The sequence below is a fragment of the Larimichthys crocea genome, chromosome I, assembly GCF_000972845.2.
Source record: "Larimichthys crocea isolate SSNF chromosome I, L_crocea_2.0, whole genome shotgun sequence".
NCBI lineage: Eukaryota > Metazoa > Chordata > Actinopteri > Sciaenidae > Larimichthys > Larimichthys crocea.
Window position 1 is genome coordinate 41452953 of NC_040011.1, and position 26615 is coordinate 41479567.

At 39.9% G+C, this 26615-nt stretch overlaps 4 protein-coding genes across 7 annotated transcripts in view; 3 read left to right on the forward strand and 1 right to left on the reverse strand.

Moving 5' to 3' along the window:
• The first annotated feature begins 1920 nt into the window (after window positions 1-1920).
• LOC104920593 (endothelin receptor type B) lies at window positions 1921-11301 on the forward strand. 3 transcript variants are annotated; one of them, XM_010732906.3, is made up of 8 exons: window positions 1921-2171; window positions 5601-6152; window positions 6929-7041; window positions 7125-7329; window positions 8611-8760; window positions 8854-8987; window positions 9088-9196; window positions 9295-9435. In XM_010732906.3, exons 2-8 carry the CDS (start codon window positions 5766-5768, stop codon window positions 9433-9435), a joined length of 1239 nt encoding a protein of 412 aa, XP_010731208.1. In that variant the 5' UTR covers window positions 1921-2171; window positions 5601-5765. The 3 variants fall into 3 exon arrangements, with proteins under 3 accessions (XP_010731208.1, XP_019114081.1, XP_027141061.1); XM_019258536.2 differs by having other exon boundaries at window positions 1921-2166; XM_027285260.1 differs by lacking the exon at window positions 1921-2171 and having other exon boundaries at window positions 5766-6152; window positions 9295-11301.
• A 2322-nt stretch (window positions 11302-13623) lies between these two features.
• On the reverse strand, window positions 13624-16979 carry polr1d (RNA polymerase I and III subunit D). The gene is made up of 5 exons (XM_010732905.3): window positions 16891-16979; window positions 16269-16366; window positions 15833-15909; window positions 14688-14770; window positions 13624-13874 (listed from the first exon to the last, which is right to left on the reverse strand). Exons 1-5 carry the CDS (start codon window positions 16927-16929, stop codon window positions 13827-13829), a joined length of 345 nt encoding a protein of 114 aa, XP_010731207.1. The 5' UTR covers window positions 16930-16979; the 3' UTR covers window positions 13624-13826.
• An 864-nt stretch (window positions 16980-17843) lies between these two features.
• On the forward strand, window positions 17844-22905 carry sybl1 (synaptobrevin-like 1). The gene is made up of 8 exons (XM_010732904.3): window positions 17844-18006; window positions 18383-18588; window positions 19874-19931; window positions 20282-20419; window positions 20560-20650; window positions 20997-21064; window positions 21158-21250; window positions 22052-22905. The coding sequence occupies exons 2-8, from the start codon at window positions 18443-18445 to the stop codon at window positions 22121-22123; spliced, it is 666 nt and encodes a 221-aa protein (XP_010731206.2). The 5' UTR covers window positions 17844-18006; window positions 18383-18442; the 3' UTR covers window positions 22124-22905.
• A 393-nt stretch (window positions 22906-23298) lies between these two features.
• mtus1a (microtubule associated tumor suppressor 1a) overlaps window positions 23299-26615 on the forward strand; it is a 29121-nt gene continuing 25804 nt past the window's right edge. For both annotated transcript variants that reach the window (XM_027281684.1, XM_027281689.1), the window contains exon 1: window positions 23299-23393. The gene's annotated coding sequence lies outside the window, so the exon portion shown is untranslated. The remainder of the gene's footprint in view (window positions 23394-26615) is intronic.

Here is a 26615-nt window from a genome sequence, read left to right on the forward strand (position 1 = left end):
AAGGAAGAGAGGAGCGTTTACAGCAACTGCCCAAAGGTCTCTCTGCCAAGGCCACATAGACGACAGAGGAACATGGACAACAGCACGTCCTCTCCACCCACACGCACACACACCCGCACAGGTGCAGCTATGCAATATAATGCAGATAACCATGTGTATAATGGTGATAATGTCTCTTAATGGCTTAACAATATGAGACCGTGCTAATGACAATAATGATGCACCAGGAATAGTCACCTCCCAAAATAGAGCAGGGGGTGGATGTCATTAAACAGACTTCACAGAAAGCTCCTTTGTTTGGTGTTTGTGCCCCTCAGCGTGTGTGTGTGTGTGTGTGTGTGTGTGATGTGTGTGTGTTGTGCCTGTTGGTGTAATGGCCAGGGTAATGCTCATGGTTTGAGGGTTGAGGCGATCTTTACGAGATTGTCTGGACTTTTACTGTGTTTGGTGTCTTTGTTTGCACATGTGCAAGCGCTGTGTGTGTCTATGTGTGAGTGTGTGTGTGTGTGTGTGTGTGTGTGTGTGTGTGTGTGCGTGTGTGTGTGTGTGTGTGTGTGTGTGTGTGTGCGCGCGTGTCACAAGCACAGGGAAAATGACTGTTGTGAATTGTTTTGCATATCAGATTATTTCTCTCTGGTTTGTCTGTCATATTATATCATACCATGTGGTGAAATTGCAACAGACTATCTGAAAGTGAATATGCAGGACACACACACACACACACACACACACACACACACACACACACAAGATAGCATCTGTGTGTGTGTGGCAGCTTCTGAATACTCTGAACATCTGAACAGATAAAACTGTCAAACAATCCACTGCAAGTAATTGTAACAGTCTAAGGCAGACGTCATTGTCAGCACGACTGCTACAAAACGAGCTCAATCATCAGCAGCCATGTCATCGAGTTCTTTACTCAGTTAAAGGTTGCAACACAGTCTCCGCTGATCACTGCAGGTACTCACATTTTTACTTCAGAGAGCAGAGAGAAAGCTTTTTTGTGTTAAGAACCGTGAAGAACGTTCCCTTCTTTTAAGGATCAGTGTGTAAGATTTAGAGGTGTCCAGCAGTGTGGTTGTTCTTTTGCAAACTCACTCTCACCTTCACCTTAGCGTGAAATAGAAAGTAGAGTGGCCATGAAACGTGCGGAAAACGTGTTCATCAAGAGCCAGTTCAGAATGACAGTAGAAACATGGCAGATTCTGTGGAAGTGGAGTTGTATCATCTGTAGATATAAACGGCTCATTTTAAGGTAACACACACATAACAATTCACAATACACTAATGAAAGCATAGTTATGCATATTATATTCAATTTCTGCACACTACACACTGGACCTTTAAATGAAGGATTGGACCTGCAACATTTACTGTTGTAAGTAATCTGCAATCTATTATTGTATTGTTTGATCAGAGCATAAATGTTTTACAAGTACAAGTTTTGTAGCATGGCAACTTCAGTCATAAATGTTTTCAAACATGCAGATTTACAATTATTAAAAAAAAAAAGTAAAATCTTGCTTAATCTTGCCAACAACCTGAATAGGTTTGTATTTGCAGTGTGTGTATGTGTGTGTGTCTTGTGCTTTAAAGTAAGATCCTGCAGGAGAGGACACTGGGGGGGTGAACCATTCCCATGACACGGGTCATGGTCCATTGAAGCTTTTACAGTACGTCAGAGAAGACAACACCTCTTTCATGACCGCTGAGTACCTGCACGACTTGCACGTCATCGGCCAAAGTAATCAAATAGGTGTGTAACTGTAAATTAAAGTGCAGAAACCGGTGATGAGTTTCACATTTTCAGGAAAAGTGTAAATCCTTCCCTCTCTGCTGGAGGGAAGGATGCTCCTGTCTGTAACATGATTGGCTGTCTCTGCAGCCTCCCGGCTTGTGGATATAAAACTCCGCACAGAGACCATCTATGCTTCAGAGCGCAGCCGGACCACCTTGGAGCCGGGTGTCCTGACGCACAGTGAACACACCGTGAGCTTTCACTACTGGAACAAACGAAAGAAATCGTAAATATTCAAAATAAGACAACCTATCAATCGTCAGGTCGGTTGCTTCCCAGACAAAAACACACCAGAATAATTAGTGGATTTCTGCTGGAATATCGACCGGAAAACTTTGGCCTGGGAGCACACCACAACACAACAAGTACGGTGAGTTTAAATTAATAACGTCACAGACGGTGATTTCATTAAATGCAGAGTTTAATTGTAAGTAGTAAAGGAGTGGTTTGACGCACTGTGCCGCACTTTGCGCACAAAGTAACCACAACCACATGACATGCGTTACTGCTCTTTTGATGAACGGTGGTGGGGGGGGGGGAAACAACTTGTAAACTTGTTTTTAATGAAAAAGTTGATTCATCTCTCCTCCTGTCTTTCTTTTATCAATCTTTATATGTTGTGTTTTGGAGTTTAATCACAGGATCGCTGGTTTTATTAACTGTTCCAACATTTTTATTGCGTCTCCGTGCACCATTTCATATTTTAAGTATTGCAGAATGACACGTTTCCATGGCTTTTTTAAAAATTATTTATCGCCATTAAAACGCATTTAGTCTTTCGTTCTGGACACATTGGATGTTTTATAACATTGCAGTCGGCTCTTTAAAGTGGACGTGTCGGACTGGCGGACCTCAGAGATGCTCTCATACCGTGTCAATATAGTTTCGATGCGGTTACGCAGATGGAAATAAAAGGCGCGCTTTGTTGCACTATATGCAGCTTGTGTTTGGCCTCATGCAGCGCTCTGGAGTTGCTTCAAAATCTGGCACATGATGTATTACTCCCCTCACATTAACATATTAAAATCAAAACAAAATTTGGTCAGCTCACTGGCTTTTTTGTCCAGTATATACATGCTTTATTGGATCTTTTTCCCCCCGAGGAGACTACTAAACTCCAGGGAACTGGCAGAAAAACTATATTTCACACTTGGATGAAGGATCCAAAATAAGGTTATAAACTTCATCTGTCAGTGTGTTCATGTTCATTGGAGCTGAAACTCAACTCTTCATTTTCACTTTGTGTCATCAATCTTTCGTTGGCATGTGCATTAGTGTTTGCATGCAAACCTGAATAACTGAAAAACCTTTCCTGTCACAACTATTTCCATCTTTCTTTGGCATGTGCATGGGTGTTTGCATTTCTGCTCACTTGCAGCATTCCTGTTTTGACCATAAGGTGTTCCTGTTATTCCCAACGGGAGAGCGCGTTGGGCGAAATAACAGGAACACCTTGCAATGTCAACACAACATCAGAAACTACGAGTTCATTTTAAGCTTTGCATCTAGGGTTTGTTGCAGGAGTTTACTGCATTTGTGTAGCCAGGTGGTGTACTATAATTTTGAGGTACTTTACTTGAGTATTTCCTTTAAATGCTACCTCTACTCCACTACATATCAGAGAGAAATACATACTTTTTACTCTCTGTGACAGCTTTAATGACTTTTCCAATTATGATTGTATTTGAATTACACATAACACATAATAGGCTTATAAAACACAGTATATTGTTAAAGATTAAACCAGAACCTTTTGGTTTAAGACCAACTACAAACAGAGTTCGAGCCCATTGCCTTTTTTCAGATCTCAGTCTCTAAGTTGCTATCAGCTTCAGCAAAGCTCTCACGTGGTTAAATTACTCCTTAAATGAAACCATGTGATAATTCCAAAGTTTAAAGGGGGAATTACTGAGTCCCAAAGAGGTAAAATTACGTATATGAGTATGTGAAAGCAAAGACTAAAGAGAAATTGCTGCTTACACATTGCTACATCAGTACGGTACAGATCAAGTACACCATATCTATTGGCAGAAATGGAATAGGTATAATTTTATTAGTGTATAATCACTTGAAAATATGAATCGTTGTCTTTAGAAAGTGACTTTTACATCTACAGACACCGCGGGTACTCTTCCACATAGTCTGCCGTGTTTGTTCAGTAGAACAGACAAACCAAACACTGGCTCAGATTGCACCTATCACCTTTTTTATGAGTTTTACAGCAACTGTTGCTTCTCCTACATACTTCAAAAGGAAGGGGCATTCATTTGGTTGCAATCTCCGACCTCACCACTAGATCTTACACCGACACAGTGGACCTAAATTCACTTTCTTCACATCTTCCTGTCATCTTGTTTGTTTGTTTTTTTACTGCCCCTCTCTTTACCTTCAGGTCACTCTTTACCTCAGCTCTCACTTGTTCCCCTCTTCTGACTTTGCCTTTCTCATCCCTTTCCCTTTCCTCCTATTGTTCGAATTAATGGAGTACAGAAAAATGTGTCCTTTATCTTAATTTTAGACTCTTTTATTGCCGTGCTTTTCCTGCATTTCTGAGATTTCTTTGCTTTCCTCTACCGACCCTCCCTTCCCACACATGAAAACATATTTTCTGACCACCACCTAGTATCCCCTTCACTTTCACTCTGCCAGCTGCCAACTTTCCTCCTCCTTCCTTAGAAGATGTGACGCCAGAAGAGCTTAAGGTCGGAGATGTTTTCTAAAGTAAAATCAGTCAGAGTAAGAGGATCAGGCCGATTAAAACTCAGCTTTCAAATTAGATCAGACAATCCTGCTCGCTAACGTGGCCTAATGAGGTACCATGTTGTACAAAACAAAGGCATAATTCAGATGAGCAGATGTATATGGACAATGGCCAAATTTTTCAAAAATGATTTCTTGTGACATGTGTGTGAGTTCATCCATGTGATTTTGTGCTTTTGTTTGTCACCAAAATGAGCTCTGTGTTTCTGAGCCAAATGTAGCTATGAATGCCAGTTGTGTCTGAGAGAGAGAGAGTGTGTGTGTGTGTGGTGTGTAAGTATAAGCACATGTATTAGATGTGATCAAGAAAAGTTAACTAAGCATTATGTCCACAATCCTTCGCCTTTTCAAACCATGAAGTCAAGAGGTTTGCACATCTGCTTAGATCTGGAGAGTGTGTGTGTGTGTGTGTGTGGGTGTGTGTGTGTGTGTGCGTAATGTGTGCCCTAATAGTGTGCACAATCGTCAATAAGCCCATTTATCCCAAGAGACACCCCAGGGCATTCTGCAGGGTACACATGATTCTTGAAAGGCTCATGCCGGAGCTATGGTTGTCTATGAGAGAAATAAAGTATCTCCGTCACACACATAACATGCAAGCACACAAGCACACACACCTATCACCGTTCAGTTGTTGCTGGTTTACGGTGTAAGTGCTCCCTTCTCTTACAAATTGCCTTTGAACATTCATATGTAAGCTGCCTGACAAAGAGCGGGTTCAGGCTCAAATAAGTTGAGCATAAGTTGAGCAGCCCCAAGACTGGTGGGAATGTGATTAGTTTTGCAGACATTTGGTCATAGCCTTGGGGGATCACCAGAGTAACAAAGTGACAATTCATCCATTACCAAATTTCTTTAGGAGCTGTTGAGATTAACTGTTTGTGACACTATACAGTCAAGGGATCACCAACGTCATTAGGATTCATCAGCTGGGGACCATGAATGTACATAACTTCATGTCAGTTTATAGAGATATACTGTACATGCAGCTGTTTTTGTGTTTGTGTGTAACGTCATGCTTCATCTGCTTTCTCTGCAGGAAAAAAACGAGTTTTGACTGATGCTGCCAGGCCTGGAGCGAGACCCAGTGTGTGAACGTGTGTGAGCATGCGTGTGTGACTGTCTTTAAGTGTGTATTTTTATACTTCGGTGTGCCTTTGACTGAGCGTAAGTCTTGCTGTGTGAGTGCGACGCTCGTACAAGGATGAGGGGCGTCGCTCTGCTGTGTCTCCTGATTGCCGCGGAGGTTGGAGCCACTCGGTTTGTCCGCAACACCCAGGGCGGCTCCGAAGCTTCAGAACCCTCAAAGAACAATGCATCCTTCCCACTTCCACCTCTACAGCCAGCCCGGCCGAGGGGCTCCTTCCCCCCCATGTGCATAAAGCCCACAGAGATCAAGAACGCCTTCAAGTATGTGAACACGATCGTGTCCTGCCTGATCTTTGTGGTGGGGATCATCGGCAACTCAACGCTCCTCAGGATCATATACAAGAACAAGTGTATGAGGAATGGACCCAATGTCCTGATTGGCAGCCTGGCACTCGGAGACCTGCTTTATATCATCATTGCCATCCCCATAAATGTGTTTAAGGTAACCACATACATCCTTTTTTATCTGTCTGTCAGTATTTGCACATCCTGTGGTTAGCTGTGGTTTAGTATTTATGAGTTTATTTCTGCAGTTTGTCTCTACATCCAGTGTGTTTTGTGTGGTTTTCTTCATTTCCTTCCCCAGTGCAGACTTTTCCACTTAGACTACAAGGCTTAATTCAAACTAAAAAACTCAACGCTGACACAAGCCAAAAGTTAGGGACAACTTGAGTGTTACATTTGTGGCCAAATGTCCACCTCACACTGGAACCACAACCGAACTTCCGAAATCTAAGCCAAAAGCAATATGTAAAACTAGTTTTATTTTCCAAATCTGATAGGAGTCCCTTAAATTAAGATGAAATGCTTGCTTTTCTGATTCATAGGTTCAATATTTCAGGTTTTTGTCTTGAGATAAGAGAGGTTCTGCTGACATTAACTGGCTCGGTTTTGAAAATTGAAATGTTACACAACCTAGTGTTACTAGACACAACTTTAAAGTGTCTGACAATATCAAAGCATTTGTAATTGAAGACAATGTCCTGATACTGAACTGATTTTATAACCACAGGAATAAAGTTTCAAAGTCAGGAGGAGGAAGACAGTCTTGTTGCTTTTGGCTTTAGCTGATGAAGTGATAATGGAAAAGACAAGAAAGAAAGGACCCATTCATGAACTTCAAAAGATGTATGCTCATGTGTTTGAACAGGTGATACTTCCTTAATCTCTCTCATTAATGTCGTTCCTCCATCTGTCTCCATTATTTTACTCTTATAGCTAATTGCTGAAGACTGGCCATTTGGTGTATACGTCTGTAAATTGATGCCTTTTATCCAGAAAGCTTCAGTGGGAATTACTGTCCTCAGCCTGTGTGCCCTCAGTATTGACCGGTAAGTAGTCTTCTTTTCTACTCACATGACAAACATGAGTGATGGAAGCCAGTAATAAATATATCTGTATGCTGTTTGTGTAGCTACCATGCAGTGACGTCATGGAGCAGAGTGAAGGGGATGGGTATCCCTCTGTGGAAAGCAGTGGAGGTGACTCTGATCTGGCTGGTTGCTGTGCTGCTCGCAGTCCCCGAGGTGTTGGCATTTGACATGCTGGAGATGCCGTACAGAGGCAACAAGCTGCGTGTGTGCTTGATGCATCCAGAACAGACCACCAGCTTTTTGAAGGTAGGGACTTCATTACATTGCAATTAAAAGTCACTCGTTCAAAATTTTAAGTAAAAGTCCAAATGTTTTCTAAGCAGATCTCTCAGATCATCTGAATAAATTTGATCACAACAGTTAAATGGTAAATTTACATGAATAGAGAAGAGAAGTGGTCCCAATGTTGAACCCTGGGGTACACCTCTTTGTTCAATCTACAGGTTAGATTTTGTCCCATATGGGACGACACATAGTTTTCTATTAACTGAACCATAAAATTGCATTTTAATAAAGGCACAGAGAAACGATGGACACTTTTATCTTTCTTTTACAGTTTTTCATTGATTTCTGTGATGTATCAATTCAAAATGTTCGATAGAGATTGCATGCTATGTTATTATTTTCTCTCAGGCATGGTCAAGAGATTTAGATCTCTTAAGTTTGGATTTGGTTCAACGTGCACCTGATGTTACTTTACTAGTACAGCAGACTGGTCCATTTCAAAGCACAGTACCTGAACAAAAACAAACCAATTAGTGCCTTCTTTTCATCAGCATTGCTTTTTTTTTAGTTCTGACAACAAGTAATTAGTGATTCCAAAAAATATGTAATACAATCCATATACTCTGCATGCAAATCGTCTGAATGTTTCTCCTAATGTTCACGGTACACTGATACAGCTGCACAGAAAGACATTTCTAATAAACATCCAGTTTATTTAAACCAGAGAGGTTACAGGGCATGGTGAAAATGAAGCACAAAGCTGCAGTGTCCTTCAATTTATAATCTGTCATTCTAAATTACTGATTTGAGCCTGATTGCATTAGCAAAAAGACATAATTCAGTCTGAGTTACTACTTTAAGAAGAACTGGTATTTTGACTTAATTGAGGAAATGTCCTTAATTCACCCAAAACCAAATTTCCCACAGGAACAAACAAGTATTTGTAATACAGAAAGAAGGATTTATGCCAAACCAACAATAAGTCTGAATTTAATTTAACATATTTACAACAAATTCCTCTTTCTGGAAGGGCATTTAACTTTATTGTCCATCCAGAACCACCTCACAATACATCATGCATTGACTAAATTATGTTGCTTTTGAACTGCTAGTGTGGCATTGATAGAAAAGATCTAAAGCGTTGTGACATTGTAAAGATTCATATTTCTTTTTGATGTGGTGGTAATCATTAGAACTAAAATATATTTGTAAGTATTGTCTACGACTGCTGAAACGTATTTCACGGTCTGCATTCTTGCATTGTGATTAACACCGTATTGTTCGGCCTTTTTCTTCTAACAGTTCTACCAGAATGTGAAAGACTGGTGGTTGTTTGGCTTCTATTTCTGCTTCCCACTGGCCTGCACAGGAATCTTCTACACACTCATGTCATGTGAGATGCTCAGCCGCAAAAAAGGCATGCGCATCGCCCTCAACGACCACATGAAACAGGTATGCGCGCGAATGACTGACGTGCACTGTAACTGTAATACTTGGAAAGACGCAGGCACGCAGTAGCATCAATATTTGTCTTTGTGTGTGCAGCGGAGGGAAGTAGCGAAGACGGTGTTCTGCCTGGTGTTGATTTTTGCTCTCTGCTGGCTGCCCCTTCATCTCAGCCGTATTCTGAAGAAAACAATCTACGACCAAAATGACCCCAACCGCTGTGAACTGCTCAGGTAGGCACACGGATACAGTAGGCAACGCACGAAACCCATTGTTCTCTGTTGTGTGACTTCCTGTAGTCTTTATTGTAAACGCTGTCCTTTACCCTGCCAGCTTCCTGTTAGTGATGGATTACATCGGCATCAACATGGCCTCGCTAAACTCCTGCATTAACCCGATTGCCCTCTACTTTGTCAGCCAGAAGTTTAAAAACTGCTTCCAGGTGAGAGAGCACGCGCTGACACTTAGAAATATGGTATTTTTGTACGTAAGTACAGAAAGACAAAGAACTGTGTGTATGTGTGTGTTTTTGTCTTGCAGTCTTGCCTGTGCTGCTGGTGCTACAGAACATCTCCCCTGGACGAACAGGGCTCGGGAGGGCGCTGGAAGGGCTCTTGTCACGGAAACGGACTAGACCGCTCCAGCTCTCGTTCCAGTCAGAAATACACAAGCACTTCATAAACACACTCATCACACACCAAACCCATGTTCCTATTAACTCCCATTATGGAGAAACAGCATCATTACTGCCAACTGACCGGGAAAGGGAAAAATGGAGCGAGGTGGACGACAGCAACAGACTGGAAGAAGACTGTTCGGCCTGTAACTGCAAAAACTGATGCAAGGCTACATAAATCTGTTCATACTCCCACACTGAGGCTTATGTTATGGACAAAAAGTCTCTCAGTGGACCAACATGGTAAATACATTTATGAAGAATGTCTATTAACCACATGTAAATATATGTACAGGATTATCTACATACAGATTGCAGTTTTATGATTATATCTAGCGCTTCACGTATGAATTACAGCACCAGAAACTTCTACCTGTTGAAGCTTTAATACCTCACGGGGATATAGGGAAACTGTGACCCTGAGCTATTTTCCAAAAAAGCCCCAAAAGGTTTTTGTTATAGAAATGTGTGCGAGTGTGCCTCTGCATATTAATGCAATCAGTAGCTTATTATCTGACAATCAGTCCACTGCACGTTGTCACCGGGCTCCTCAGCATCCATGTGCCCTGGTGACATCATACCAGAGTAAAATGAGCCCCACTGTGTGACTTACAGTCATGTGGAGAGTCGAACATCGGACACTTTTATCTGGAAATCATTGCTGCTTTAAGTCATGTGGAGGGCAGCTGTTGTCTGAGAATGCTGACAAATACCAGATGATTCTCATCGTGCTATGCAGAAAAGGTCATTATGAGACCTGTTATCATTGCCATGTTCATGCTGTTGTACGTCTGCTGTCCACTGTGTCTTCCAATGTAGCATTTATTTTACTAAGATGTCACGATATACGTCACGCACTCATTTATTATTTCACCTTTGACAGTGAGTGGTCATGTTACATAGATATTCCTGTGGCTGGAAATGACTCTGACAATTACTTCTGAGAACTGCTCGACGAATACATTTTCTAGAATTGAGCCCTGTAAACGATGTCAGCTGGATGTCTTTAAGGAGTGAATGTTTTTACAGAAGATAACATTTCCTAAAGATTATTTTGATATATCAGAGGTTTCTGTTAAATATAATCAAACTAAAATTCAAGATCCTTGTTAATTTAATGTGTGTAACCAACAGCATTTGTGACGGGGAGGTGCGAGATGAAGAAGGATCCTGGAATAGAAAATCAGATTTAGGATGTCTGTAGCTGGAGGTAGCTGCAAGTCGTCAGTAGCAACGTACTTGGGGCAAATCTTGTGATGTCAACTCGCGAAGAAAGAGAATAATTACACACAATAATTTCTGGTTCTTATAAAGTCAGGCATGAGGAGAAAACGAAGGTCGTGCCCAATAGCAAGTCTTATGATGCAAGAAAATTATCGTAAGCAAACTTTCAACCTGCATGAGTCAAAGTTTTTAAACACTGGCAGTATTGAGAGCATGTACTGATGAGAAGCACAACGTAAATTCATTTTATCCAGCACTTTTATTAGGTCACAGTACATTGTGACTAAGACACAGTGTTGGAAACGTCATGTCACTGAGTTTTCGACATAAAACTAATAAACAAAAGTCTCCTCTCCTCTCCCACCACATGTGTTCGTTCACACTGAAGCATTTTAAAAATGTATCTTATATAATATATAACAAAGTATTTCCCTTGCTCGCTGTATTAGTAATTCATCGCGTCTATTTGTGTAATGGAAGGTATAGAGGGGTCACCAAGCTGAAACATGTACAAGTAATGTGAGGTTGAAGATGAAATGTAATGTGAATATTGGCCCCAGTGTTTTAAACATTACATGTTTATTTAAACATTACATTTATACTGTACTTATTTGCTGAGGCTATGTAGTAATAAATATTATTTTATAGCATTCGTGTTGTTTGAGTTATTTACTGAGTGATTAAAGTGTAGTGCATGCGCTTCTGGTCCTTCCTGCTCACTCGCGATGCATAAGATTTACATGTTGTACACGTGGCTGTGGCTCAGGACGTTGAGCGAGTCGTCCACTAATCGGATGATTGGTGGTTTGAGCCCCAGCTCCTCCAGTCTGCATGTCGAAGTGTCCTTGGGCAAGATACTGAACCCAAACTGATGAGTATGTATTGGGGAGAGTGGGCAGAGGACTAGAAAGCTGCCATATAAATACAGTCTGTTTACCATTAGGGGCTCTATGGAGATCTCGTGCACACACTTTAATGGTTTCACAGTAATGTAATGATTGGTAGGTAGTACTTATGCATAAAGATGTGCAGCAATAAACCAGCAAAGACGGGGAAGAAGAAGATGGTTCAAAGTATGCGTTAAAAAAATTAAAAATATAAATGTAAACATAATATTTGTTGTTTCCTTTATAATGAAAAAAGTCCACAGGACATTTTCAAGTTGAGTAAAACAGATATTTTTTTGGGGTGTGCAGTAAATGTTTCATATGTTTGTTTTTGTTTTTTTGTCATATCAGTTAGTTTGACTTTATCAAACGCTCAGAAACTCCCCCACTTCCTCTCTTGATTTCAGAGTACAGCTGCAGTATGACAGGCCGGAGCACTGTTGACATGAGTGAAAATAAGCAGTCATCACCGACGTCATATATCTTATTATCAGTCTGTTAAAAGTTAAATATCATGTCATGAGTCTTCATGTCTTTTGTTTTGCGGCGCAGAGGTTACAGAATATTCAAAGAAAGCATGTCAAACGTATTACCAGTGACCTATCTCAAGACATTTCCTGGTTGAAATTATTCATTTAGACAAGACATGAGGCGCCAGAGACCAGAAGAAACAGATTTAACAGAGATAACTGATCTTTGACATCAGTGCATGTTACAGAAAAACTGTTTTTTCGCTCAGCTTCTTGGAATCAGCCACAAGTTCCACAAGGTTCCACAAAGCAGCCTTATTAGTGGTTACTTTATTTTCTTAGTTTGCCTTAGAGTCATTCATAAAAGGTTGCTTCTGAGGTTTAGTACCCATGTTACAGGGAAAGCCATTTATTTCCTGGGGAAATTTACTTTTTTTTTCTCTCACAAACCACACAGAACTGGCTGCAGGCAATTGAACGGAGGTCAAAAACATACACCTCACATTAATAAACCTGAACAAAAACCTAAGATAATTACATTAAAGCAAAATTGAAACATTAAGGCTACAATTTTATAGAGAAGAAACAACACAACAAAGAAAAGCTAATTGTTTGGAGAAATTCCCCTTCGAGCTGATGATGGATGCACTGATGTGTCATATGTTTCAAATGAAACTTGGTATGAGCTCATCCCTCATAAATAAAAAATACTGAGCTTCAATTTAACAAAACCACATCAGGCGTGGCGCAGCACTGAAAAAACGATTGTTTGCGAACAGAATAATTTTTTCACGGCAGCTTGTCAGTCTCCCTGTGTCACTGTGGATAAATGATTTTCAGCACAAACATTATTTTAAGTTCTGGTTTCAAGTAAAACTACAATGTGTGTACTCCTATTAATTTGAACAGACTTTTCAGTTATAAGCTGACTTTTTCTGGCTAGTGTTAGGTAATATTAGTAAACTTTATATTTTGCTGTGTATGTTACACTATAATAACTCTCTAGTTGGGCTACTGTTACACTTTCACAACATCCCACAGTTGCTACTTGTGTTTCCCGTCTTACCCTACAGACATGATCTGATCATCTATATGCAAGCATATCTTCCCAATGTCTAAAAACTATTGATTTAAAGGAAAGTTACCCAGTTGTATGATGTAAAAAAATCAAGTACTATACTAATTGTGTCTTTTTTAATAGATCTTATTTGACATAGTTTGAGTTTTCCCTCAAATTATGCTCCATACCCACAGACAGGTTACAATTAACCTTAAATAACTTTAACCTCATTATTTACACTTGTCGCCCCTCATTTTCCCTCTCTCGTCTTCCTGGCACTGTACTAAGTGCCCCTCAGTGCATTCCTCTGCTAATAAGGACATTTTTAGCTCACACTTCTTGCTTCATTTGTCAAACCCAGCTTCAAAAGGACAGATGAGAACAATATGTCGTTTTGAGAATCTCATCACTTTAGTTTTGGACATCCTTCAGACGGTGTTACAAAAATAGATGCTACAGCCAAGTCAAAGAGCTGAGTGTTTTTCATGTTATTAGTTTAGCGGCTTAAATATCTTTTCCAAAAAATCAGTAATGATGATCACAAGACTCAGAGACATTTATCATACACATTTATAATACATCATATATCAATTCCAACAAAATACAAAAACAAAAGAACTATACAAATGTTTGAATGTGACATGGTTGGACTATTCTGAGGAGATTCTTGTAGATAGAAAAACAAATCAAGGTAACATTTTTACAGTTTGTGTTTGAGTCTTGACAGCTTCATGGACAAACGTATGTGACGCTCTTCATTCCATAGGTTGCTCCTCCTTCTCTTTAAACTCATTAACCCTTGCCTGGAAGACAGAAAAGAGGTTTTGAGTGAGACGTGGTCTTGAGACAGTGTGGGGGAGTGTTAAACTGAATCAGTGCTGGCTGACTTTACTTTCACCATGGGAGAGCCAACCAGACAGACCCAGGGTTTCTTCCTGTATTGCCCCATGAATGAATGAATGATAATATTTGTACTGTGTGTGGTTGCTTGCCTTCCTCTGTTCAGAAGTCAGAGCACAGACAGTTTCTGAACGGAGACAAGGACCGCTCACAGGGAAGACGGAGTCTACATTTCACACAGGAGGGTGACTAACGATTCTTTACACAAGCCTTTCATACCGCTAAGGATCTCAGCTGTTATCCTATTTTGCTGCCGAGTCAACTCTGTGAACTTATAGTGAGTTATCTGTAAACTGGCCAAATGTATTGAGTCATGTATTGTTTTAAAGATCCAGTATGTAAGATTTACAGAATCTTAAATATAATATGCATAAATGTGTTTTCTTTAGTGTGTAATAAAAACACATTTGGCTGGCTGTGGCTCACGAGGTAGAGCCACTAATCAGATGATTGGCGGTTCGATCCCTGACTCTTTCAAAGTCCACCATGTTGGACCACCAGTCTCTACAGTAGCCCATAATGGACAAACTAAACAATGGCTCTTGTGCCTTTCAGCCCCTGTAGTTCCTATGAGAGGTGGTTGCAATCTGCAACTCTACTGCTAAATGCTACTAAACCCTACACAGTCATCCTTTAATGTATCCAATTCTATATGGCCTGGAGCTAACCTTGGTCAATAGACTGGTTGAGCTCTGTACCAAATGGACACTTCCTACCTCAAAGGTGTTGAGAACATGTTGGCAAACATCACTGAGCTCAGTCAAGCCTCTCCGCAGTGGCTCTGTGGCCGGAAGTCCCCCTGAAACAGACAGCGGGCACAGCTGAGGAAAAACACCACCACGAACAGTAACAACAAAACAATGATGTATGAAGCTTGCACTCTGCGGTTCTTTCAAGGGTTCAGCAAAAGTTGGGACAGATTGTGAGTTCAAACAGCAGTACCAGCTGACAAAGCTCACAATAAAACTTGTAGTTTTACATTAAACTATGCTGTAGGTCTCTACGACGAGGGATGCAACAATAACTAGAGAAATCTAAGCAGGAGGGAGACATTCAGGGGTCCGTTTCATCAAATCTGCAACGTGCAAGCTGCGATTTAAGACAATTTTCTCTTGCTTACTTGTTTAAAAAAAAAAACTCATGAACGAGCATGCAAGAGGCAGAGCAGCTGATGACACAGCAGGCCAATATATTTTTTATATTTTGGTGCCACAAAATTGTATTACAGCTTCACGCAAGTGTTATAAGAGTTAATTTTATAAACTAAATAATTCTGCCTTTATTGAATGTAATGCAAATTAATTTGCCTCGCATGACCCAGTAACAAATTCCTGAAAAGACTTGAGTGAGCTGTTGTCTTGTCCCTCGTCTCACAATTGAGCCAGAGAAGTTCTGCCCGCTGTTTTCATTGCGGGCATGGCACAGAGCATTAATGACAGAAATAATAGAAATATGTGGTTTTTCCAAGTGCCTGGAGAGCAATTTTTTCTAACTGTGAGGAAGCCATGAGGAAGATTTTTCTGGAATCTTGAGACTTTGTCCAACGACAAAAACAAGTTGTTTTCTCAGTTTTGCAGAGTCCTTTCATGTGATGGGCTGTTTTGTGAAGACACTTTGTGCAAAGCTGATGACAGGATGTTTTTTTTGGTGGTTATAGTTCTTCTCTGTGGACACGAACAAGGGGAGGGCGGTGTATGTGTGTCACTTAAGGTCGGCAGTCACTGGCCTTTCTTGTTCGGCTGAGTGGACAAAGTGAATGCACCAGACTCCAATCAAAATATTTACTCTGCAGCCCACCACGAAATGTTTACTCTACTGTTCTACACATCTACGTACACATGCATCGTAAGAAGAATCTCACCTCGTGTCTGAATGCGAAAGTTGATCTTGCTTTCAGACGGATGGGTGATGGTGTAGCCACAAAACTCCACGTCCACGCTGATGGAAAACAGGAAAGTGGAAGCGAGATTTGTGGTTATCGTCAATGTTTTGCTTAATACGGGTGTTGAGTGTGTAAAGTGTTATTGCACATTTTTCCACCATCCACACAAACCAGCTGACCTGGACTGACAAAAACACTGTGATTCATTTTTGATGTCATTATTATAAATACTCGGGAAAATATCTGAGAGTTGGAAGAGGAAAAACAGTTCCCTTCAGCTCGGGTCAGATCGATGAAGCATTGGTTATGCTCTTTTTACTTCAAATGTGCCACGTGGGAGTTAAACGTTCTTAAACGCCACAACACATTAAGTTGAAAAGTGTACTTTGTTGAAAGAAAACATAGAAGCACTGACGTCTTCATGATCATATATCTGAGGGAGTTGCCAAGTGTATGGTCTTCATCGTGCAGCACAAATGTCACACAGCCCTCATCAGCTCCATCGGCCTGGACCTGAAACACAGCAGGAAAACATCACACATCCAACTCCAAGCAGAAAAAAACATTAGAGTGAGAGAAGTAGCATGCATTGCCAATACATCCAATACTTATTATTTCACAGATGCACGCTGACATACAGTCAGTGTTTGGGGGTTGCACACTGAGAAACTGAGGAGGTCTGTGCATTACTGCCCCCAAGTGGATAAACTCTGAGAAGTAGCTACATAAAAGCGATTTAAAGTGTTAAACATTTCAGGTTAACTTAGCTTTGCATAAAAATATTCATTATATGAGTCTACAACTAAAGCTGTATTTAAGAAACCCACTTTAAATGTGCTTCAGGTTTGTTTGGGCTCGGGTTGTTTTCTCATTGCTAGCTTCTGTGGCTACCCACGTGAGGAGTTTACAGGTTTATAATCTGACGCCAGCATTAGTTTATTTAGTCTGATATGTTGTTAGAAACATACTTTAATAAAGTCAAAGCTGTTCAGCTGTTTACAACATCAAAAAGCATGAAGTAGTATCGCTTTTTTTACCATTTCCAGCACTGGTTTCTTCTCTCCTTCCCCGGCCATGCTTACATCCCGACTGTATTGACTTGTGTGAAGTCAGCCCTCACTGCTGTCTGACAGGCAAAGGGGTAAGTTTGTTTGTTTCATGCAGTCTATATTGTGCAAAATATTAAATAGTAACAAAGCGGCTGTATTTGGGCGTGTGATCTATAGCAGTAAATATCGATACTAAAACATATTTAAACAAAAAGAATAAAATAATTTAGATTATATTTTTATTATTATTGTTGTTATATTTTATGGTATATTTTAATATTATTTTATTATATTTTTATCAAGTACTAATCCTGCACTGTGGCTAATATCGATGGCTAATATCGATAAACACTAAAAAATATTTAAACAAAAATAATAAAATAATTTTGATTAATATATTATATTATATTTATATTTTTATAGTATATTTTTTATATATATTATTATATTTTTACAAGCACTAATCCCTGCCCTGTGGCTAATATTGATAAACACAAAAAAAATATTTAAACAAAAAATAATAAAATATTTGATTTTTTTATATATTATTATTATTATTATATTTTATGATATATTTGTTATTATTTTATCATGTTTTATCAAGTACTAATCCCTGCACTGTGGCTAATATCGATAAACACTAAAAAAATATTTAAACAAAAATAATAAAATAATTTTGTTATATATCATTATATTATATTTATATTTTTATATTATTGTTTTTTTTACATTGCACTGTGGCTAATATCAGCCGTTGCTGTGCGTAATTTGCCTGTAGAACCCTAACGAGGGCTAAAATAACCCACTAATCCACCTGACGTCATAAACTTGACGTAGGTATAAAAACATGTGACGACTACACCGCAAACCCGGAAGTTGGAAACAAAAATGTAGTTCATAAGCGGATCGGTCGTAGGCTAAAATACATGCGGTAAGAACTACATCACCCAGCGAGAGAGTGAATTCGCATCTCGTTTCCGGTCTGGGTGATTCACAAAGTAGAAGTCACTCGAAAGGGATTAGCTAGCTTGCTAGCAGAGGAAATCTCGTTTAGATGTCGGAGTTTGAGCTGAATGAGCAACTTTGAACTTTGAACACACCGAGGTACTGCTGCTGTTTTTTATACGTCGCTGCTAACCGCGCTAAAAAAAAGCTCTAGGATAATTAGTATTGCGACAAACGGCTACGTGCACAGCCGTTATATGCACTAACGGTTAACGGTTAGCCCGTTGTTTATCGGAGACCGTTAAACCGTTAACGTTAAACCGTTAACGTTAAACACTAGCTAGTTGTAAGCTTTGTGTGGATTAGTGCTTGGGTTTGTATTCACACATAATTCCTCTACTTCGTTTCTGTAACGTTACCTTAATGTTTCACAACAACCAACTGTTAAGCAACCGTCTCTCTCTCTCTGCTGTAGCTTCTTTCAGTAACATCTCACTGTTCTTTCGTGTGTCCGTGTGTGTGTTGTTGTTGACAGCGAGTAACACAGAGCGAGCGAGCAGCTGAGCTTGAAACACACACACACACAGCTGTTGCCATGGCAATCCTGTTTGCTGTGGTGGCTCGTGGCACCACCATCCTGGCAAAGCACGCGTGGTGTGGCGGCAACTTCCTCGAGGTGACCGAACAGATTTTAGCCAAAATCCCGTCAGAGAACAACAAACTGACCTACAGCCACGGCAGGTAGGACTCACACCTTCACACACTTTATGCACTGTGGCTACAAGGGGAAGTTTCATCTGGTGATGCTGTCAGATAAGCGTTTATATTCAGACTTTATATTTAGACTTACAGAGAAGGGAACAATCAAAGTATAAGAAAGCGTTAGTGCTTGTGACTATTCTTAAAGGAGTAGATTTATCATGTCCAGTCTCACCGTGTGCAGAGAGCTATGGGTATGGGACATGTGCTGCATTTAATGTTTGTTTTTGTGGTTATGTTGTTGCAGACTGCTGCAACAAATATACTTGTAAGGGATGTTACAAGAAAAACCCTTAAATAAGGAAGACTGGATTCAAAGTATCAAAGTTTAAGTTGAATTTATTATTCTTGTAAGAGAAGGAGCGTTTAACAGTGCAACACACAAAAAGGGTTTAAAAGAGAAAAGGCTCCTCGTGGAGCTCTAACAGTTGGTTCTTGTGCATTTTTTTAAAAAAATGGGCTCTCTCGGACACCTCCCACCTGATACAGATAATATCATAACATTCCTTTTTTGGTTTTCTGCTCAGTAATGAGCATTATATTTTATATCCAAATGGTACTCCCCTAGCCTGTCTCTCCTGTCCTTGTACTACTGATTTATAATTATCTCTCCCTGCCAGCCTCAGTAAATCACAGGCCAATTAAGGGAACGAGACATGCAAAAGACAGGATACACACACACTATCTATATGAGTTAAAACATCTGCACCCCAGTATAATCCTAATTTTTATAACAAGGACCATAAAATATCTGTCTGTCTGTCTGTCTGTCCAACAAAAGTATATCCCGCGTACCTAAATGTGTTTATAAAAGGCCTTTCTCAAGTTGTGAAGGCAGCCCTTCCCCCATTAAGTTCACGTTGTTGTCTTTAGGGCAAGTTTAAACTTTGGTTGCCAACAATCGTCAAGTATGATGACTATGCACACAGAAAACAGGCTCACCAGGTCCAGGCAAGACATTGGATATGTGCTGGTGTTCTTCTTCTGAAATGCCTGTTAACATGCACTTTAGTAATGTCTTTGAGTTTTTCTTAATCTGTTAGCTCAGATGTAGTGTAATGACCTGTCATATATCGGCACATGTGATGAGCTCGTTTACGTATCAAAGCTTACACTGTAGGTGGTATCACATGCCACACAAGGCACAAGCTCATGTGACCGAAGGCTCGTTCACTACTGTAGTTAATGTTTCCTTAGATGTTTTACAGCACATGTAGTGTTCTGTATTAAACTGCATGTTGATATCTTTTGTCTTTTCTCTTTTTAGCTATCTCTTTCATTACATCTGCCATGACCGAATCATATACCTGTGTATCACTGATGATGTAAGTATATATGTCTGTGTATGATAGATATTAAAGACCCCCTGAAATAGCTTTGAAATTGTATTTTTTCATTGTTGTATGAACAGCTTCTGCATTATGCATGATGAATGATGCTGTTTATATGAATACTTGAGTAACCTGGCCACTGAAATAAAGTTATTGCACCCAAACACATCTCCAACACACATTTGTGAAGTATGAATTTAGCCTAAAACAACAGAAAGCAGAACAATACACTCAGAGACACAAGTTAACAATACAGACATGAATTTTTAGATCACTGGACCCTTTATTATACTTAAATTAGCTCCTAATTACTTAATTACTATTTCACTTTTTTTGTACTAAAGGACTTCGAGAGGTCACGTGCATTCAGCTTCCTCAGTGAAGTCAAGAAGCGTTTCCAAACAACGTACGGGTCGCGGGCACAAACAGCCCTGCCTTACGCCATGAACAGCGAGTTCTCCTCGACTCTGGCAGCTCAGATGGTGAGTATCACAAGAGCCTGAGCGCATTGAGCAACATTTCCTCTTATGAGTGCCTTGTGACTTTACACATAAATATCACAGAATACACTTAGAGCCTCTTTCAGTCGACTAATTTACCCTAATTTTATTTGTTTTTGTAGAAACACCACTCAGACCCACGAGGATCAGATCGTGTCACTGAGACTCAGATGCAAGTGGATGACCTGAAGGGCATTATGGTCCGCAACATAGGTGAGCTTCTCATGAGTGATGCTGAAGGAACCCCGTTTTGATCTATAAGAAATTACATTTAATTGGTTCAGAAAAGGCTAGAAAAATCTTTTAAATGAATGCAGTGTATTGTGGTCACATCAGTGACCTCTTCATTATGCTGTGCCAGTGAAGCGCTGGTATTTGTTGGCCATCATGCCCAAAGGCAAATGTTCTGGCCAAAACATTATGCAATGTTTTAATATACAACAAATGGACGAATGCTGTCTCAAAGTCAGATTTCCCCAACTGTTTGAGAGCGATTTCGTTACACTGGACTTTCTGTGTCTCCAAAGTGATCTTTGTCTCTCTCTGTGTTTTTGTACAGACTTGGTAGCTCAGAGGGGAGAGAAGCTGGAGCTGCTGATTGACAAGACAGAAAATCTGGTTGATTCAGTGAGTTTAAGGACCCGTGCATGCTATCTAGAAAGCTACTTAATCCACAAATATAGTCACTGATCCCACTTTCTCTCCTTACTCTAATTTTAGTCAGTCACATTTAAGACCACAAGTCGTAACCTGGCACGAGCCATGTGTATGAAGAACCTCAAGCTGACTATTGTCATTGTGCTGGTGTGCCTGGTGAGTAATTGACGGGATAGTGTTTAATTGTTCAGTTTTGATGGATTGTTACTTGACTGTATCTGTGCTGAGAAAAGTCTTTAGTTGCAAACAGTATATATATTTTCATCAACAGAAAATATTACCCAAATTTACGTTATTGAGTATGCAATTGACTGATGAACAAGAGTTACGTAACTTGTGTGCAGCAGCACACCGCAGCAGGCCTAGGTCATGATCTCTCACTGGCACAAGACCGTAATCTGCAAAGTTTGTTGAAAACCCGTTGCCGTTAAAAGCAGCTCGACAACCAACCTGTTTCACTAACCACACGAAGGTATACGAAGAATGTCAAAAGCTAGTTGCCGAAGAGAAACCTAACTCGGCGAAGGTAACGTGACTCCTTCAAAAGAAAACTGCCTTATGACAAAAAAGCAACCAATGGCAGACAAATACAAATAAAACATTGTGTCCAATAATATCATCATCCACGAGAAACAATTAATGAGCTGTAACTCAGGCTGTTAAAAACACACATTTAAAAGAATATCGTCTAATTATCGTTATCGTCAAAATATCAAGATATTATTTTTGTCTATATCGCACACCCCTATTAGCTACTTTTTTTAAAATTTTATTTTAAGCCTCAGCTTTCTTTCCCCCAGATATAATCCATGCTAAGCTTTGTTAAAGCCACATTTTGAAGATGGATAAGAGAAGGTTGAATTTCTGGCTTGCTTAACTGCAAATAAAAAAAAGGGACAGGACTTAGAAATGGTCAGTTTAATTCTTTTTTTGTTTGTGTGTGTCTGCTCTTTTCAGGTGGTCCTTTACATCATCGTTTCTGCCGCCTGTGGAGGCCTCAGCTGGCCATCTTGTGTCCATAAAGAATAGAGGATAGCGGGGGGATAAATAAAGGACAAAAAGGAAGAGGAGGAGAAGCGCCCGTTCAACTCTGCCTGCAGTTGATACAAAAGGAAACACAACTTTTACTTCCTTTTACACTTGTAGCTTCAACATCCCCCCTGGAAGACACATGCTGCTGCTCCTCCTGCCTCCTTCCTCGCCTCCCTCCCACCTCCCTCTCTCTCTTTAATAGTGTGCACATTGACTTGCCTTCAGGACAGGGAGTCCCACCTCATACCCACACTAATGGACAAGCAGCCATGTGGCCTAAAACTGATGTGGAAGAGTAATCTTGTCTTATACTAGTCAGTTCATCTTGTCTTCACGCACTTAGTGGCCTGATGTATCAGTTTGTGATACTGTCCTGCACCCATCTATGTAATTAATCCATTCAGACTGACGCCTGGAATGAACCTGCAAAGATAGGATTGCTTTGTTCTTGCTCTTCCTTTTGTTGTCAACAGAAACATATGGGACCTGCACGTGTAGGTAGTGTTTACAGTGTGTTGCAGATCCACCAAGAAGGACTCCCACAGCAACGTGTGACTGTCTGTTAATATAACGGAAAGCTAATTTGATGCCAAACTGATGCAGTATACAGTGGCATGCATCTAAAGAGCCATGTCGGTTGTGTGTGTCATTGAACAGATTTACTGATTTCCTTCATGTTTTATCGCCAAGCACAGTAGTATATTCTAAAAAAATATATGTTGTAAAATGCCAGATATGATCACACAAATAAATATTGTAAATATGATTGATATAACGGATTCAAAAGACGTAATGGTTATTTTAAATCTCTCTATCCCGCCATGACAGGAGGCTTCCTTTAACCTTTTTACCTCTGCTCGCCTCGCCCACATCTGTTTTCTTTCTGTTATAACACGATGCACTTTTTACTTTGTACATAGATTTTTTGCTTCCCGGCATAATATGATTTATAATCCTGTAATTATTTAATTATTGTACATTCAGATTTGAAATAATAAAAATCTGATGGATTATCCAGTGGTTGATCTCTACAAGATGGAAAGACAATGACTAACTAACTAAACTAACTGTGTGTGTGCTGTAAGAAAGATGCCAGCTCATCACGGTGTGTCAAAGTTCAAGCAAACATCAGAGAGCTTCATCTCCTCTGTGAGTGAGCGGTGTGTTGTTCAGCAGCAGCTCTCTGAGACAGGTGCAGCTAATTGTGTTCATTAGGAGTAATATACGAGGCGCGCTCCCGTCACTGCTGCTGGTGCTCGTGTGACAGGTGAGTTCAACATTACAGCTCATCACGCGCACCGCTTACGTCAAATTAAGCTGTTTTTTTTTCTTTTAATTATTCAATTAACAGCTTTATGTCTTTAATTGTGGCTCGGGTGTTAAGACATTTCGTACGTTGCCTGCTTTAATTGTAAACGTGTTACTCGAAGGTCAAAAAGAGTTCAGTCCTTCGCGCTGCGTGTTGTCATGTTTGCTGCACACCCAGTTAAACATTAAGCGAGTTTAAATTTGTTTTAACGTTAACAGCTGTGCTTTTATTTTGGTGTTTTAACCGTTTTTAAACCGTTAACGGTAACATTTCCGTTAACTAACCGTTACTAAAAATTAACCGTTAAATTAACCGTTACTACTTTAACACTAGCTTCTTTGAACATGTCTCGGAGCTGTGTTTGTGTACTCCGCTGTGTGTTTTAAACCATCTATGGGCTTGAATATTGAGTATTTTCCTTCAGCTATTTGTGGCTCCTTACTATGTTTACTCCTGAGCTAATTATAGAGCCTCACTCTGTCAATCAAGGAGCTGTGGACAGAGAGGGTCAGTTTGTTTTGATCAGAAAATAATGTACCAATGACCTCATGTGAGAAGAGGAGAGATACTATAAATACTATTTATATCTCTCATAGTGATTTAAACTGAAAAAAAACAATAACTTGCATTTAGTTTTCTTCACAAAATGAATAAATGCTGAAATATAAGCCAACTGTATATTTAAAAAAAAAAATGTTTTCCTACACCTCTTGTGAAACTTTGGCGACCCCTAGTTTGGGAATTAGTGGTGCAAGAGGATCCAGAGCTGCTATAAATACACCTAGTGAGACTCAAACATGTTGTTTTGGCTTTAAATACACAGGTGATTCCCTGTTTATCTGTCTGTAAACTGATTAAACTGTGGTGACTTTAAAACAAATTAAAATATCTTTTGAGGTTTGAACTGCACAGGATTCAGCTAAACAGTTTAAATGTTACCACAATGTAGTTAAATATCTAACACAATTTATTAGTTGGAGCTCGGTAGCTTGTCAAATAATTAACAAGGTTTGATTTAATGTTTGTTTCCTATGTTTTTTTGTTGCCGCAGTGATTCTCGACCTTTGTCCTTTTTTAAGAGACGCCTTTTTTCTATCACTGAGTAAGCTGACATAGTTTATGGATGTTATATTAATTACACAACAATAACCAAACAGAACGATTGATAAACTGCACATTTAACTCTGATGGTGATCAAGTTTCTTTGTGTGTAAATTTAGAGCAGATCATTTATAGTACTCCGTCAGAGATGAGATTTTCTTTATTTGTATGATTTTCTTTTTTTCCCAAGTGTTCGTTCAGCAGGGACATCTTCTTATGAAATATAGTTAAATATCGATGGTCTATTGTGACCTTGCAGTAGCTTGTCCGATATAAACACAAAGTTCAATTTATTGTTTGTTGTTGCCTCACTAGTTCTCAACCTTTGTCCTTTTTAAGAGACGCCTTGTTCTATCATTGAGTAAGCCGATAGTTTAAGTTCAGGTCTCCATACCCTTCACCAGTCAGGTGACACATGTTACATGTTGTTTTGGCTTTTAAACACACAGGTGGTTCCCCCGTTTATCTGCTTGCAAACTAGTTAATCTGTGGTAACTTTAAAACCAATGTCAATGTCCTGATTTGCACAGTATTCAGCAGTGGCATCTTTTTATTAAACAGTTCAAATGTTACGTGATATCCTTAAATATCTAACGTATTTCTAATGCAGGACGAGGCTGTTTAGCAAAGACTGAAGGCTCTGTGAATATAAGTTTATATCTTTAATAATGATTTAAACTTCATTTTGTTGAATGAAATGCTGAAATAAAGGCCCTGTGTATTAAAAAAGAATTCTTATAACCCTTTGTGAAACTTTGGCGACCCCCTGTGTTGGGAACTAGCAGGCTAAATGAATGAAGAGCTAACCGGGAGGCATTTGCACAGCTGCTGACACATCTGTATCAGTGTGTTTTTCACTGGATGTCACAGGCCCACAGCTTTGTCTTGAAAAGCCTTTTCTGTTTTGTCTTGCTGCGGCAGACTGACTAATATTCTGCCTGTAAGAAGACAGCGCCATGCTATTCTTCTGACCCCCGGCTCACTGGTGTGGTTTTGTTGTCCTGTGCTTTACAGAGGATAGCGTTGTCCCTGTGGTATGCTGGCTGGAATCCCCCAGCTTGACCTGCTGCAGTGTGGGGCAGCTCTGTGCCTGGGCTTGGCTTTTTCATGTCTGTCCCTGCTTCTCAGAACTGCTCGCTGTATTATACTGATATGTCCAGTCACCCATGCAAAAGCAGGGAAAGGCCATTTGAGGCTTTTTGCACAGCGCCTGAGGAGCTTCACAAATAGAGAGGCATTGTTCTTTTGATATGACTCTTGTTTTTAAAATATGTAATTCAGTTTGAAGGCTGTAACTTCCATTGAATTTCTATGACGATAAACACTGAGTGAGGCCTCATATCAGACCGTAATGTTGATAATTAATGTGACTTAGAAACATTTTATAATATCATTTGAGTAGGTAGCGTGGTTCTGACTCTAAATGCATAGAATCCATTAGACCACACAGTAGCTGGCAGTTTACTGTAAGTGTCGGGTATCAGAAGGATTTTTGCCAGTCATCCTACTTGCTTTGAATGTATTAGTTATGCTTGTCTGGGTGTAGATAGCAAGATACTGCACATCTCTGCTCTGAATCTTGGACTGGAGAGATTAAAAGCTGCTTTTCTAAAAGCTAAAAACATTTCTGCATTTTACTTGAAGATCAATATTGAAACTCTTAGATTACGTAACTACAGATTTTACAGGATAGAAGGCTTATTCCTGGAACTCTCTGGAGGTAATAAGCCGACTCTGTACCATGATTTACATCTTGTCTCTAGTTAAGATTAGACTGTAGTTCCTAGGGTCAAGGGCCTTGTTTAGATTAAGCAGAAATAGCGTGGGTCTTAGGGGTCTTAGTCTCTGGTGTCACACCGCTGCTGTAGTGTTAGGTCTCAAATGTCAGGCTGTTTGTGTACACCATGAGGGCGTGTCATCAGACGGTGACATTGTCAGTGAAGGACTTTGGAGAATTTGTTCGTTAGAACCAACATTGGAATGTGTCGACATCTGGGAATAAGTGTTTCTATGCAAATAGCTGGTATTTTCCATTGAGCTCCTGGACATAGGCCCCCCATCATTCTGCTCCCCTTTTCA

What these genes read in the sequence shown, in the direction of transcription:
- LOC104920593 (XM_010732906.3), top strand. Translation starts at nt 5,766, where the DNA reads ATGAGGGGCGTCGCTCTGCTGTGTCTCCTGATTGCCGCGGAGGTTGGA. An exon ending in AACCGCTGTGAACTGCTCAG is followed by an intron (nt 8,988 to 9,087) that starts GTAGGCACACGG and finishes TTACCCTGCCAG; the next exon opens with CTTCCTGTTAGTGATGGATT. An exon ending in AGTTTAAAAACTGCTTCCAG is followed by an intron (nt 9,197 to 9,294) that starts GTGAGAGAGCAC and finishes TTTGTCTTGCAG; the next exon opens with TCTTGCCTGTGCTGCTGGTG.
- polr1d (XM_010732905.3), bottom strand. Translation starts at nt 16,929, where the DNA reads ATGGCCGGGGAAGGAGAGAAGAAACCAGTGCTGGAAATG. An exon ending in AGAAACCAGTGCTGGAAATG is followed by an intron (nt 16,367 to 16,890) that starts GTAAAAAAAGCG and finishes GCTGTGTTTCAG; the next exon opens with GTCCAGGCCGATGGAGCTGA. An exon ending in CTTTCGCATTCAGACACGAG is followed by an intron (nt 14,771 to 15,832) that starts GTGAGATTCTTC and finishes TGTCTGTTTCAG; the next exon opens with GGGGACTTCCGGCCACAGAG.
- sybl1 (XM_010732904.3), top strand. Translation starts at nt 18,443, where the DNA reads ATGGCAATCCTGTTTGCTGTGGTGGCTCGTGGCACCACCATCCTGGCA. An exon ending in ACCTGTGTATCACTGATGAT is followed by an intron (nt 19,932 to 20,281) that starts GTAAGTATATAT and finishes TTTGTACTAAAG; the next exon opens with GACTTCGAGAGGTCACGTGC. An exon ending in CATTATGGTCCGCAACATAG is followed by an intron (nt 20,651 to 20,996) that starts GTGAGCTTCTCA and finishes GTTTTTGTACAG; the next exon opens with ACTTGGTAGCTCAGAGGGGA.